Below are 14,629 nucleotides of genomic sequence, written 5' to 3'. Positions count from 1 at the left end.
CCCCCATCCCCTGGCAGGAGGGGCCCTCCCCCCGTTCCCACCCCCATCCCCTGGCAGGAGGGGCCCTCCCCCCATTCCCACCCCCACGCCCGGGCAGGAGGGGGCCGCTCACATGTTGGGCACCATGTTGAGGCGCCCGGCGTCGGGGGGGTTGCTGTCCCGGTGGGAGGAGGCGCTCAGCTGTTGGTAGCGGACCCTGCCGTCGTCCAGGCCCAGCGGCTCGCTGCAGGAACCTGCAGGGAGATGGGGCAGCTCAGAGCGGCCGTGCCCCGTGCCCCTGTGTCCCTTCCCCAGCGGTGGGTAACCCTGGGAGGGCCCCCAATGATGGGGGGAGGGCAGTACCTGTGGGGGTGGGGAGGACGTCTCCAGGGAATAGCCAGCCCTCTGTGCCCCGGGACACCTGCAACAGGGAAAGAGCCGTTACCCTGCCTGCCTCCGGCCGGTCCGGTCGCCCACCCCTCCCCCAGTCTGCCCAGTCAGGTACCAATCTGTGACCCCCTCGCACCCCCGGGCACTGAGAGATCGGGACCCTCCCCCATCGACAGCCCATCCCCTGCCCCTGCAGCCATCCACTCCCCTCCCCTCCCCACCCCGTCCAGCCATTCATTTCCCCCTCCCCCACCCCTGCTGCCGTCCCCTCCCCTCCCCACAGAGGCCCCCCCCTTGGTGGCAGCGCAGCAAGGCAGGGCTGGGGGGGGGGGGGCGTGGGGACAGGTCATTAACACACTAACAGGGCAGCTGGAAGATTCCCCTCCCCTTCCCTCCCCCGCTGCAGGCTCTCTCACCTCCTCGGTGGGTGGCGAGGGCTGCCCGGGGGCCCAGCTGCTGAGAGAACCAGAGCAAAGGGGTGAATTAGTGGTGCCCCCCCTGGAAAGCTGCCTCTGGGGGCTGCAGTCCCGGGGCATGGGGCAGCCCCTCTCCACCGGCCTGGGGGAACCCCCGACCCAGGCCTGCCCGCTCAGAGAGTCAGGGCATGGCTCCCAGGAGGGGGCGTCAGACCAGCCCCCCAGGAGAGCCCCACAGAGCCAGGGTGCACAGGACAACATGCCCCTGCTGGCCAGCGGGGCCTGGGGAGTGGTAGGTACACCAGGGGCCACGGGGGCTGGGTCCCTGGGTGGGGTATTGGGATGGACCCAGCTGGGGAATCTCCTCCCAGCGGCAGGGCTGGGGCCCCACGGCTCAGGCCCAGGCCTGGGGCAGGCAGCAAGGTTCGCTCCCACGCTGACCCCAGGATGGGCCGAGTGGACTTGCCCCGCTCCCCTCGCTGCACGCCCGCCAGCTGTCTCCGCGACACGTCCCTGTCTCCGACAGCCTCGTCACAGAGGTCCAGGCAACCCCCCACCTCTGCCCCACGCGGTACCTGGCTGTGCCCACAGGGAGCACGCCGCAGCCAGCCTCGTCGGTGCCGTCCGGACAGTCGGCGATGCCATCACACCGCCGGGAGGCGTCGATGCAGCCGTCAGACAGCGCGCAGTGGAAGTGGGAGAGGGGGCAGCGCCAGGGGGCAGAGGGCCCCACGGACGGGGCTGTCCCTGCGAGGGGGCACAGAGCCGGGGCTGGTAACGGTGCTGGGACGAGGGAGCTCTCCGGGCAGGCACGGGAGCAGAGGCTGCACAGGCCAGCCCGGCTCAGCCTTTCCCAGGCCAAGGCCCGGGGGGACATTTCCTGTGTCTGGCCGCCCTAGCCCGGGCCCTCCCTCTCTAGCGTGTGGCTGCAGCTCCGAGCGCCTGGTCTGCTCTGCCACCACGGATAGGCAGCCCCCTCTGGGCTGGGAGGCAGCGGCTGACAGGAGGGGACTCGCCCTCCCAGACCTGAGCTGCAGCTGCCTCGGGGGTGGTTTGCAAAGCTCGCTCCCCCAGCACTAAGATGCTGCCCCCTCTGGGGAGGCCCCTGGCAGCTGTTCAACAGCCACTGCCCAGCCAGCGTGGGACAGGCCAAGTCTCCAGGACCCTCCCTGAGCCCCGCGGGAATGGCCCCGGCCCCGCCCTGCCCCCCAGGCTGGCCCCCCCCGCTCACCGCAGCGCAGCTCGTCCGAGAAGTCTCCGCAATCGTCGAGTCCGTTGCACACGGCGCCGCGGGGCCCGGCGGGGACGCAGCGTCCGTTGCGGCACTGGAACTCCCCGGTCCGGCAGGGCCTCGGGCCCGGTGATGCAGTCGGTGCCCCAGGGGGCACTGGGGGCAGGGAAGAGAGAAAAGCAGGCGGGGGGAGGGGCGGGATGAGGCAATTCCGGGTCAGTCCCTGGACATGCGCCCGCCCTGAGAAACCAGCCCTCAACCCCATGGGGCGCCCTCACCGCACCTGCCCCCTGCCCCCCCCACCTTCCCCTGCTTCTCTTCAGACCCCCCCTCCCCACCCCCGGGAGGGGCCAGGGCGCGGTACCTCTCTCACAGCCCAGCAGCTCCGCCCGCAGGAAGATCCCGTGGTGGAAGTCGTGGGGGAGGATGCGGACGTGTCGGGCACGGACCATGCGCTGGAAAGTCCTCACCACCGGCGTGGAGTCATCGGCGTTCCCCAGGAACAGCTGCAGGGGAGCGACCGGCCGGCTCAGCCCCACACGCCACATGCCCCGAACACCTCCCAACACACACACACACACCCAAAACACCTCCTAACACACACACACACACCCCAAACACACACACACACGCCCTGAACACCTCCCAACACACACACACACACCCCCAAAACACCTCCTAACACACACACACACACGCCCCAAACATACACACACACACGCCCTGAACACTTCCCAACACACACACACACGCACACACCCAAAACACCTCCTAACACACACACACACACGCACACACCCAAAACACCTCCTAACACACCCACCCACGCCCCAAACATACACACACACACGCCCTGAANTGCCCCAAACATACACACACACACATCCTGAACACCTCCCAACACACACACACGCACGCACACACCCAAAACACCTCCTAACACACACACACGCCCCAAACATACACACACACACGCCCTGAACACCTCCCAACACACACACACGCACACACCCAAAACACCTCCTAACACACACACACGCCCCAAACATACACACACACGCCCTGAACACCTCCCAACACACGCACACAGACGCACACACCCAAAACACCTCCTAACACACACATACACGCCCCAAACATACACACACACACGCCCCGAACATACACATGCACACGCCCCGTACACCTCCCAACACACACACACAGATGCCTCGAACACACACACTCCAAACACATGCACAGGCCCCAAACGTACACACACACCCCAAACAGATGCACACGCATGTGGAGAAAGTCCAAAGAAGAGCAACAAAAATGATAAAAGATCTAGGAAACATGACCTATGAGGGAAGATTGAAAAAATTGGGTCTGTTTGGTCTGGAGAAGAGAAGACTGAGAGGGGACATGAGAACAGTTTTCAAGCACATAAAAGGTTGTTACAAGGAGGAGGGAGAAGAATTGTTCTTGTTAACCTCTGAGGACAGGACAAGAAGCGATGGGCTTAAATTGCAGCAAGGGAGGCTTAGTTTGGACATTAGGAAAAAGTTCCTAACTGTCAGGGTGGTTAAACACTGGAATAAATTGCCTAGGGAGGTTGTGGAATCTCCATTACTAGGGATTTTTAAGAGCAGGTTGGACAAACCCCTGTCAGGGGTGGGCTAAATAATACTTAGCCCTGGTGTGAGTGCAGGGGACTGGACTTGATGACCTCTCGAGGTCCCTTCCAGTCCTATGGTTCTATGATATGCATGCCCACCCCCCAATCACACACCCCAAGCATGTGCACACACACAAAGACACTCGCACGCACAGAAGTTCCTGCATATCCAAATGCTCACACAGCCACTGCCTCACATACGCCTGTGACGAAGTGGGGGGTTTTCTTGTTTTCTGTGGAGTTTCAATGGTTTGCATGTGGAGGGGGTGAGACTCAGTTTCCCTGGGTGTTACTGGTTTAACGCGGTGAGGGGAGAGGGAGTGTGTTTTGCAGAGGGCCGGAGAGAGGACGTGGGGACCCAGCCGATAGCCGGGAGGATGGATACCCCAGCAACCGGTGACCTGGCGACCTGGTGACCCAGAGGCCCCCAGCTGAAGAGACGCAGCCGGTTCTGGCCAGTGGGAGGACAATGGGCTGCAGAGTGAGGACCCAGTGACCGAACCAGCCGGTTCCAGCCAGAGGACAGAAGGGAGGAGAGGAGGCCCCGGTTTACGACCTTGTTTACCTGGAGAGAAGACAATGGACAGAGGCGGGGCCTGGGGCCGGTGATCTCAGATGCCCAGCTGGGAGCAGGAGGGCTCTGGGCTGGAGAGGGGGAGCAGGCAGAGCCCACCTGGATGCAGAGAGACTGGGGTGTGCTTAGGGTGACCAGATGTCCTGATTTTATAGGGACAGTCCTGGTTTTTGTGTCTTTTTCTTATATAGGCTCCTATTACCCCCCATCCCCTGTCCTGATTTTTCACACTTGCTGTCTGGTCACCCTAGGTGTGCTGGGCTGAGGGAGACCAGGCCTGAGATCCTGAGAGTTTCCTGTGCTGTGTTCAACTCTCAATAAACCCTCCTGTTTCATGCTGGCTGAGAGTCACTCCGGTCTAGAGAACAGGGTTGCATCGTCCCCTTCGGGGGTGGAGGCCCCAGGGGTCCAGAGCGAGGGGACTCCCCGAGGGGGCCCACGGCAGAGACAGACGTACTAAGGCTCAGAGAGGTGCGGCTCCAGGAGGTGGAGGGAGGGGCCTGACCCCGAGAGAGAGTGGACCCCCGAGAAGGGCTGTCGCACTGAAAGGGGCACCCCCCACGGACTGCAAGGGGCCAAGAGTGGGCACGGTCTGTGAGTCCGTAACAACGCCCCCAGGGGCGCAGACCCCTGGAATGAAGTAGGATTTTTCCAGAATATTTTGTATGCAGTGTGCGTGCCTCAGTTTCCCCTATGCACTGCATGAGTAGCTGGGGGGGAAAGTGTTTTCTTTGTAGAAGAATCCAGAGTTCCATGTGGGGCCTGGGCCCAGACAACAGCCCAGCGATTTGTTACCTAGCGACTGAGGACCCTGGCCCTCTGCAGGAAGCCAGGATCAAAGAGTGAGGCAGGAGGAGACGGGGCAGCCCTGTTTGTGGAGGAAGAAGAGGAACAAAGACTGAAGAGTAGGGGGGTGATGACCTGTGGGTCATGGGCGGCTGGAGACACACTTCTGGACTGGGGGGAGGGAGGGGACTCTACAGAGGGGTCTGAGCGCACCTGGGCTCTGGTCACACCCCGCAGGACCCTGCTGTAACGTTCCCCTTCTCTGTGCTAACCACGGACGGTCTCCGCGGCGTCCAACATCTAATAACCCTCCTGCTCTTACCCCGCTGCCGAGAGGCAGAGTCTCAAGGGGTCAGGCCATTGCTCCCTGCGGGGGTGCAAGCCTCCCAGGGTGCGATTCGAGTGGACTGGCTGCGGGGGCTGAAGGCTCAGAGCTGCCGTCCCAGGAGGGGGGGGGGGGGGGGGGGGCGAGGGCTGATGCCAGCGAGGGAGCGTGACACTAAGGGGGCACCACTCTAACGGGGTCCTCCCAGGGGCCAGCCACCGCTCCAGAGCCGCCGGGGAGCACCGGCCGGTGGAGCTGTGACACCCCCCAAGCCAACCTTCCCCGGAGGCCCCGCACGGCTGCTGGGGGGCTGGTTCGGGGAGGTACCTTGGGCTCCGGCTGGGCGTCCGCAGAGACCTCCCGGTACTCGTGCCACCTCAGCCCGTCCGTGCTGAACTGCAGGAAGAAGCTGGTAACGTAGGCATCCGAGGAGCCTGCCCCCTGCACCACCACCCCTGGGGGAGGAGAACAGCACAGCTCAGCGCCCCTGCAGGACACGGGGCTCTCCGGGGTACGGGCCAGGGAGACCCGACTCTGTGAGCCGAGAGCTGCCCCTCGGCAGCAGGGCTATGGGGGGGCGGATCTGATGCCAGCCCCGGCAGGGTCAGTCTGTCGGGATCGCCGAGGATCGTGTGGAGATCGGCTCCAAGGATCATCCCCAGCCGCTCACCTGGAGAGCAGGAGTGAGCGCTGCCAGCCCTGGCCTGGCCAGCCGGATGGCTCAGCCTCTTGTCCAGTGGCAGGGAGTCCCACAGCCAACCGCCAAGGGATGATGCCCCGGCTCGGTGGCCCAGGAGGTAACCGGGGCCTGGGCTGCCGAGGGCTCTGAATTGGCACCGCACTTTGCCCAGCGCAGGGCACCGAGCAGCAGGGGATGTGCAGCCTGGCACCAGCCCCCCAGCACTGCCCTGGGGCTCTGGGGTGTCCTGCGCCCCCCGGAAGCCAGGGAAGGCCGGGGGCTGGAGCATGCCAGGCCAGGCACCTACCTGTAAGGTTCCTGGGCTCCAGCAGATCCACCTGCAGGTAGGGCGGCTTGGAGAGCAGCTCGTGGTACAGCTCTGCCTGGGGCCCCCAGCCCTGCAGGTCCGAGCCCGGGAGCACGTGGTTGAGGCGCCCGGCGTGGGCAGGGTTCTCCGGCTGCTGCGAGGAGGCTGTGAAGCAGCTGTCCGGTAAGGAGGCCAAGCCCAGGGGGCCGTAGCACCGGTCTGGCGGACAGAGACGGGGGTCACGGGCACTGCTGCGCGCGCTGGGGCAGAGGCAGGCGGCTGCGACTGGCCGAGGTACCCAAGGGAGCCGGGCCGGGCGCAGGGGTTGGCAGCAGGCCTGACTCAGGAGATGCCCCTGCCCCGCGCTGGGAGTCAGAGACCAACCCGGCCCCATCGAGTCCATCCCACACCCCGCCGGCCTCTGTCCGAGTGACGCACACGCTGCCCGTGGGGGCGCTCCCGGGGGCCCGTGGAGTCAGCACTTACCTCCGAGAGGGGGCAGCGGGAAGGTGACGAGAGGAGGGCTGGTGGAGGCAGCCGGGCTGGCCAGGGTGGTGCCCGGGGGCCCGGCCGTCTGGACAGCAGGCGCGCTGGTCCTGTTCTCACCTGAGCAGGGCGACAGGATTTCTGCCTCGGGCCCTTCCACTCTGTGCTTGACACACCGCGGCCCCCGCCCAGCTCCCCCGCACAGCACTGGGGGCAGGAGTCCCCCACGTCCCTCCCTTCCCCCTCCCCACTGCCTTCCATCCCAGGGGAAAGGGGCAGCACATCTCAGGAGAGCCCCGGGTGGGGGGCTGCAGAACCCACCCCATGGGCAGCCCCATGCTGGGGACAGCCCACGCTCCGCCCAGACCAGCACCGGCTACTGGGGGGCTGCAGGTCAGGTCTGAGGGGCATCAGCATGGCGGGGGCGGGGTGCCAGGTTGGGACGGAGGGGGGGCGCCAGGACTGTCTGGGGCATGTGTTGTGAGAGTCCCTCTCCTCCTGCCCCCCAGCGCCATGGAGCCGTGGGCCCTGCAACCCCTCCCACCCCGGACCCCCACCAGCACCATGGCCCAAGCACAGCAGCATTGCCCCCTCGCCCCCCCAACGCCATGGAGCCACGGGCCCTGCGACCCCCCCCCCCGGCTCCCCCCAGCGCAGGACTCACCCGCTTCAGCGCAGTAGCAGCAGGCCTCACCCCTGCCCTCCACCAGCGCCCGCCCCTGTGGGGAGACGTTGGAACCAGCCTGAGCCTCGGAGCTCTCTGGCGTGCCAGCCCAGTGCCCACGCCGCAGGGCAGCCTGGCTCCGTCACAGCCCCTCGCTGGGGCTCCAACCAGGCCTGCCCTGAGCTGGAGACGCCGTGAGAGGGTCACACCCAGACCCCTCAAGTCCCCATGAAACCCCAAACCTCGCCCTGCCCCGCCCCAGCCAACCGTGCCCACAGCCCTTCTCCAGCAACGCCAGCTCCCAGCATCTGGGGCTGCACCCCCGTGGTGACTGGGCCTCAGAGCGCAGGGCTGGGTGCCGGGCTCACCTCTGGGCACCCCACGGTGCTGTAGGGGCAGTACTGGGAGCACTGCACCGTCAGGTTGGGCAGGCATTGGCACACCTGACACTGTCCCGATCGCCAGCGGTCGCCAATGGGGTGCGACCGGCCGTGGTGCTCGCACTCCTCGCACGGATCTGTCTGGCACCTGCACGGGGGGGGGGGGGGGCAGGCAGAGGGGCACGGTTAGAGCTGGCTGGGGGCACAGTGCCAGCGGGGAAGGACTGGGGCTTAAAGTCCAGTCCCCTGATTAGAGTGCCTGGCACCTAATACCCACTGCCCGGTGCCCAGCCCCAGAGCCCACCTCACCCCTCTACAGAGCCCACTGCCCACCCCACCCCCAGAGCCCACTGCCGACCCCCAGGCCTCTACCTAGAGCCCAGTGCCTGGTACCCATCCCCAGAGCCCACCTCAGCCCTCTACAGAGCCCACTGCCCACCCAGCCTACAGCCCAGTGCCCACCCCCAGAGCCCACTGCCCACCCCAGCCGCCTACCCAATGCCGACCCCTAGGCCTCTACCCAGAGCCCAGTGCCTGGTGCCCACCACAGCCCCCTACCCAGTGCCCACCACAGCCTCCTACCAGAGCCCAGTGTCCACCCCAGCCCCCATGCCAAGAGCCCGGTGCCCACACTTAGCTCCATACCCAGAGCCCACTGCACAGTACCCACCCCTACCCCCTCAGTCCCCATATGTACAGTCTGAGGCCTTTCTCTGCAGCCATATTAGGTGAGAAGCTGCCATGAGCCAAGAAGCAGAAAGTCACATCCCCACATTCCATCTAAATTACAGTAAATCAATGTCATATCGGGTTATGAAGAAGGTGCCTCTCCTAATAGCACCCATCATCCCCAGCTGAGCAAGGAGACAGCGTTCTGTCTGGCCAGGAATCGCTTCTCCACAGCTGTGGGGTGAAATCCCTACTTGTAGATAAATCTCTAATAATTTTCATATGACTTTACATTGTGCCTCTTCATATAACCTTGTGGTGGGTCACGTGTGACCTCTGTTTTCATGGGACTTTGTATCAAAGCCTCATTTAGAAACTTTGCATTGCCCTTGGTATAATATTATAGCCCCTAAGGATAGAATAAGATAGAAGAAAAATTTCTTTTTGCTAGCAGTAGAACAAGAGCTCTCCCCTCCCCCCCACTCTTAATCAATTGCCCTGTTGAATGAATGAGGTGTGGATGAGCAAGGCATGGAAGGCAGCACCTCCAGACAGCCTCAACTGTTGGAGAGGGGCTGGGAGCCAGACCCAAGGACAATAAAACGTGTCAAGTGGGCTCATTAAAGACAAGCAGACATACCGACGGCCTCGGGGGTTAGAAGCAAGCACCTTCTTTTGGAAACACCCTCTTTGCAGCATTGGGACAACACTCAAAAGAAAGCAGCACAAAGGACCAATGGACACAGACACAGAGTTTGAATCTGGTATAGATTTGCATAAGAGGAAAGCTGCTATAAAAGTGAGGTGTCTTGCAGAGGACCCCGGGTCTCGTCTTGTCAACATGGGAGCATCGATCCGGATCGGCAGAAGCCCGGCTCCACCCCCTCCCCCATCTAACTCACCTGGCCAGTGAAGTTAAGGGGAGCAACTAATTGGTAACAACAAGACGGAGTGTGTTTGTGTGTGTGTGTGAGTGTAAGTGTAATATATTATATGCATATGATACAGTGTTAATGAATATTAATGAATACATGTATCACTAATAAATGTGGCGTTTTGCCTTATTCCCCCTGAAAAGATCCTGTGCAGTACTTTAAGTACAACATACTTCGGTATTGTTTTGTCCTTATGGTCCCCACTTCTCTCTGGTTTATCTGTCTGGTGCTTTGATTGTTTCTGGCTGTTGCATAATTAATTTGACAAGATTTAAATCAACCAAGGTGGTGGGGTCTGGCAGGGTCAAGAATGATGGTGCAGTATGTTAGGATTGGTCAGGAATGATTTTGTAAGACTTCAGTGAAATGATTGGTTAAGGTGCAGCTAAGCAGGACTCAAGTTTCACTATATAAACTGGGGTCCAAGGAGAGCAGCTGGGAAGGAAAAAGAAAGGCAAAGGGAAGAGAAGAAGAAGGAGGAGGAGAAGGAAAGAGCGGGAAGAAGAACTCAGCCCCAAGACACAGCCTAAGATCAAAGCCGCTACGAATCCTCAGCACGACGGGAAGGTCAGTGGCCAGAACCCAGACGAGACCGACCTTGCCGGGAAAGTCCCGCTGCCAGACCAGGACCGGGGAGCTTGGTGCTGTAGGCTTAGTGTGTTACTCTGGCTAGTGATGGGTGATAGAGGATCAGGCTATTACTGCACAAGGCTTTCCCTGGGAAAAGGCCCTGCAGCCCCGCAGAGGAGCCCTAGGAACTGGGTAAAGGGGGAGCCCTGGAGTGTGCGGTAACACATGCCCACTGCCAGCCCCCCAGGCCCATGCCCACCGCCCAGGTTGGTGCTCAGGGGCTCCTCTGAACTAACCCAGCCCGTGCCGAGCCGCCCGAGGGCCATGCCGAGCCCCTGCAGAGAGCGGCTGCCCCGTTGGAGCCCCTCGAAGTGGTCCAGCTCTGCCCCGGCGTCCCCTCAGCGTTACCTGCGCGCCTTGCGGTAGATGCCCCGGCACTGGCGCCCGTTGCCGTGCTTGCTGGGGTTGTTGGGGCTGCGGAAGGACCACTGGATGCTCTGCACAGCGCACGGGCCCAGGCACTCGCCCCAGGGAGACCAGGCCGACCAGCCGCAGTTAACTAGAGACAGACACAGGGAGGGGGCGTGAGACAAGCCCCCGCAGCCAGGGGCAGCGGGACGCAGGCGAGCCAGGAACCAGCCACCCGCAGGCTCGGGAATGGAGAGGGAGCCGGGAGCCCGGGGCCCAGCCCCACCTACCAGTGCACTCGGGGTTCTGCCGGCACCGCTTCATCTGCCCGTCCTGGCAGGCGCAGATGCGGCAGTTCACCTTCACCAGCTGGCCGGGCCAGTGGCGCACGCCTTCCACCAGGCACGGGCACTCCCGGGGGCGCACGCACCGCTGCTCGCTGTCCAGCACCAGCCCCTCCGGGCACCAGCAGCCTGCGGGGGGAGCACAGGGGCGGGTGAGGGCACACGCTCCCTCGGCCCCACTGCCGGCCATGCAGACGCCCGGCCCAGGCCCCAGTGGGGACAGGCCCTGGGTTGTCCGGAGGGGTCAGAGCAGCTTTGCCCCACCACTCTATAGGGCAGAGGGATCTCCACGGGGACCCCACCCATGGCTACAGTAACACTGGCACTGAGCCACACCCAGTACTGGTGGTTAATTTGTGCCAGGGCTGAGACATGGCACCTCCGGGCCTGGCAGTTCAGAGCCCCGGCACCTCTTTCATTACAACTCAAACACTGCCCAGTACCTTCCGGCTCGTGGCGCCAGCGTCTGCTCCAGTGCAGACCCACAGGGGTCGGCCTGGTCGAGCTACAGACGCGCCTAGGATAGGTGGGCAGTGAGTGCCGCTAGGCAGACGCACTGCCCATCCGCTGGACCCCCCGCGGCCCTCCCACCCGGCCCCCCAGATCCCATCCCCTCACCCCAGCCCCCACCCCTCACAGCCCTCCCACCCCATCCCCACCCTCCAACCCAGCCCCCGCTCCTCGCAGCCCCCCCACAGCCCTACCTGGGCTGCAGGGCCTGTCCCTCTTGCACTTGCCCTTGCTGGCCAGATTGGCACAGGACATGGGGCACGGGGCACACAGCCTGCGCACCAGGCCTGCGGGGCAGGCGGTGGCGTTGAGGCAGCCTTCCAGCTGGCAGGGCTCTGCAGAGAGAGACCGGGGAGCACGGTTAGCTCACTCGGGGCTGCCCTGGCACCAAACCCAGCCCCACCACCACAGCCCAGCCCCGGGAGCTCGAGGGACGCGGCAGAGGTGCCACGGTGCCAGGCTGGGCTCGACCCTCTCGGGAGCCGGCTGCCAGGAGCAGCTGTTCTGGGCCATGGTGGCAGCATCGTAGGAACACCCCCACACACACACCCAGCAGAGGGAGCTCCGGGGCCAACAGCAACGCAGAGCGGCTCTGGGGGGCCAAGGGCCCCTGACACCCACTCATGGGCAGGGTGGCCTGAGCAGCGAGGAAGGATCTACGACAGACGGCATCTGTGGGCTCAGGCGAGTTCCAGGCCACGGGGAAGCACAGAGAGCTGCTCCGCCCCATAAGGCCGCTCCCCAGTGTGGATGCCGGCCATGCCTGGAGCAGGGGACCCCGGCCGCGGCCCCACGGACTCACTGATCTCCAGCGTGCTAGGCGAGGCTCCGGGCAGCTCGGAGCAGTGCCGGCCCCCGTTCCGGGGCGCGATGCACTCCCGGCGCCGCACCACCACCCCGCGGCAGTCCTGGGTGCAGTTCGCCCACGTCGCCCACTCGCTCCAGGCACCGTCCACTGCAGGGCACAGAGGGGAGAGGCAGGTGGGACCAGCCCCGCCATGCACTGCACCGGCTGGAGTACCCCCCGTATCGCCTGCGTGGGGCTGCAGTGATTCTGGATACATCCCCTTCTGTCGCCCCGCGCCCAGCTGTACGGACACCCCTCTGTCTGCCCCGCGCCCGGCTGTACGGACACCCCTCTGTCCGCCCCACGCCCGGCTGTACGGACATCCGTCTGTCTGCCCCGCGCCCGGCTGTACGGACACCCGTCTGTCCGCCACGCGCCCAGCTGTACGGACACCCCTCTGTCCGCCACGCGCCCAGCTGTACGGACACCCTTCTGTCTGTCCTGCGCCCGGCTGTACGGACACCCCTCTGTCCGCCCCGCGCCCGGCTGTACGGACACCCCTCTGTCCGCCCCGCGCCCGGCTGTACGGACACCCTTCTGTCTGTCCTGCGCCCGGCTGTACGGACACCCGTCTGTCTGCCCCGCGCCCGGCTGTACGGACACCCCTCTGTCCGCCCCGCACCCAGCTGTACGGACACCCCTCTGTCCACCCCACGCCTGGCTGTACGGACACCCCTGTGTTCACCCCACACCCGGCTGTACGGACACCGCCCCCGGCCCAGTCTCACCTGGGCAGGCCAGGGCGAAGCACTGCTGGGCCTGCGTCTCCTCGCCGTGGCAGTGGCGCAGGACGTCATTGGCCCGTCTGGTGCAGACCCGCCTGCGGATCTGCAGGCCCGTCCCACAAGACCGGCTGCAGGTGCTCCAGGGGGCCCAGGGGCTCCAGAGCCCGCAGTCCCGCTCGTCCGAGGGCAGCCAGCCCGAGGCCTCGCTGCCATCCGCGCAATCCGCCAGCCCATTACACACCTGCCGGGAGACCACACTGAGCCGCCCGGGGAGAGGCAGAGACCCACAGAGCTGGGGGGCAACAGTGACGGGGGGGGGAGACAGAGAGCAGGGCACAGGGCAGGGCAGGGCAGGCAGTATGGGTGGGTGAGCGAAGCAGAGACCACTGAAGGGAGCAGGGCACAGGGCAGGGCACAGGGCAGGGCAGGGCAGGGCAGGCAGTATGGGCGGGTGAGAGAAGCAGAGACCAGCCGATATGGGGAGAAGCAGATGAGCGGACAGAGCAGCGGGCACTAGGGGGCACTCTGGACTGGCACCAGGAGGCGAGGGCGGGGTGGCGCAGCTGTCCCATGCTGTGAGGATCCAGCCGGCTCTGCCCTGCGGAGAGTGGCAGCAGGGATGGAAGGGCCAGGACGGGAGATGTGGGGCTAGGCATGCCTGGCAGGCTGGCGGGGGCAGAGGAGGGTGGTGCAGCAGCCCCCAGGCTGTCTCAGTGGTTGGGAATGAGGCTGCCGGGTGCCAGGGGTGCGATGCATTGGTGAGGGGAGCATAGCGAGAAGGGGCGTGAGCCCAAGGGCACGATCCTCAGCCGGGGGAGGGCGGTGCAGATGGAGGCAGGGGTGGGGGGAGCACTGAGGCAGGCGCAGGGGACAGGAGGGGACAGCCTGGGCACTGCTAGGCAGGGAGCTTGCATGTCTCAGGCCAGGGCACAGGGGCTATGCCCTTCCTCCTCCCTGGACGCTCTGCGCCGCCCCGATCGGGCAGCACCTCCCAGCTCCGCAGGCAGGGGAGCGGAGCCAGGGCAAGGCTGGGCCAGCAGCCGCACACACCAGCGTCTTGCAGCCCCCCAGCCCCAGCCGTACCTGCTTAAAGGGGATGCATTTGCCCTCAGCACACGAGTACTCGGTGCAGGGCCCCACCGTCTGGTTCCTCTCACCCGGCAGGACGTGGTGCTCTGCAGGGGGGCGGATGGGGGCAGTGAGAGGCCCAGCGGATCCGCCAAGCAGAGCAGCAGCCCTCCGCCCGCTCCCCCCCCGCCCGTCATGGCCACGGCCCTCCGCCCACTCCCCCCCGTGCCCATTACAGCCATGGGCCCATGTAGTTTGGCATCGTTGCCTCCCTGCAGTACAAGCTCTGATCAATGCGCCCATGTAGCCCCGTGACCCCCCTGTGCTGGCTCAGACCAGTCGTCCCATCACTCTGCCAAACCCCCCCCCCATGTGTTCGGCCTGTGCAGAGCCTGGAGCAGCCCCCATCCCAACAGATGTGCTGCTGGGAGCGCCCCAGGCCCATGCGATCCCCCCCAGCCGCCCTCACCACAGGCTAGCTCGTCCTCGCCCTGGGGGCAGTCGGGCAAGCCGTCGCACACCCGGGAGACGTTCACACACATGCGGTTGTTGCAGACGAAGAGCCCCGGGCAGGGTGGGATCTCGGTGGATCCTGCCAGGGAAGGAAGGGGACATAGTGAGTCATAGTGACCCTGCTCTGGGGCGGGGGGAGAGGGGCAGCACTAGGGGCGCAGGCGGG

At 64.7% G+C, this 14,629-nt stretch overlaps 1 protein-coding gene across 1 annotated transcript in view; it reads right to left on the bottom strand.

Moving 5' to 3' along the window:
- Positions 1–14,629, bottom strand: part of LOC117875558 (SCO-spondin-like) — a gene marked incomplete at its 3' end in the record, with an annotated part of 79,927 nt that overhangs the window by 23,816 nt on the left and 41,482 nt on the right. The window contains 18 exon segments of the mRNA XM_034766936.1: positions 113–233; positions 343–400; positions 786–825; positions 1,361–1,532; positions 2,017–2,172; positions 2,381–2,522; positions 5,716–5,813; positions 6,345–6,563; positions 6,831–6,950; positions 7,495–7,549; positions 7,863–8,022; positions 10,457–10,607; positions 10,747–10,929; positions 11,505–11,645; positions 12,113–12,265; positions 12,886–13,123; positions 13,966–14,057; positions 14,420–14,542. Coding sequence (XP_034622827.1) covers positions 113–233; positions 343–400; positions 786–825; positions 1,361–1,532; positions 2,017–2,172; positions 2,381–2,522; positions 5,716–5,813; positions 6,345–6,563; positions 6,831–6,950; positions 7,495–7,549; positions 7,863–8,022; positions 10,457–10,607; positions 10,747–10,929; positions 11,505–11,645; positions 12,113–12,265; positions 12,886–13,123; positions 13,966–14,057; positions 14,420–14,542 — 2,422 coding nt within the window.

Source organism: Trachemys scripta, chromosome 3 (genome assembly GCF_013100865.1).
Source record: "Trachemys scripta elegans isolate TJP31775 chromosome 3, CAS_Tse_1.0, whole genome shotgun sequence".
In the NCBI taxonomy this organism is placed as follows: Eukaryota; Metazoa; Chordata; order Testudines; family Emydidae; genus Trachemys; species Trachemys scripta.
This window is presented reverse-complemented; position numbering and strand designations above follow the sequence as displayed.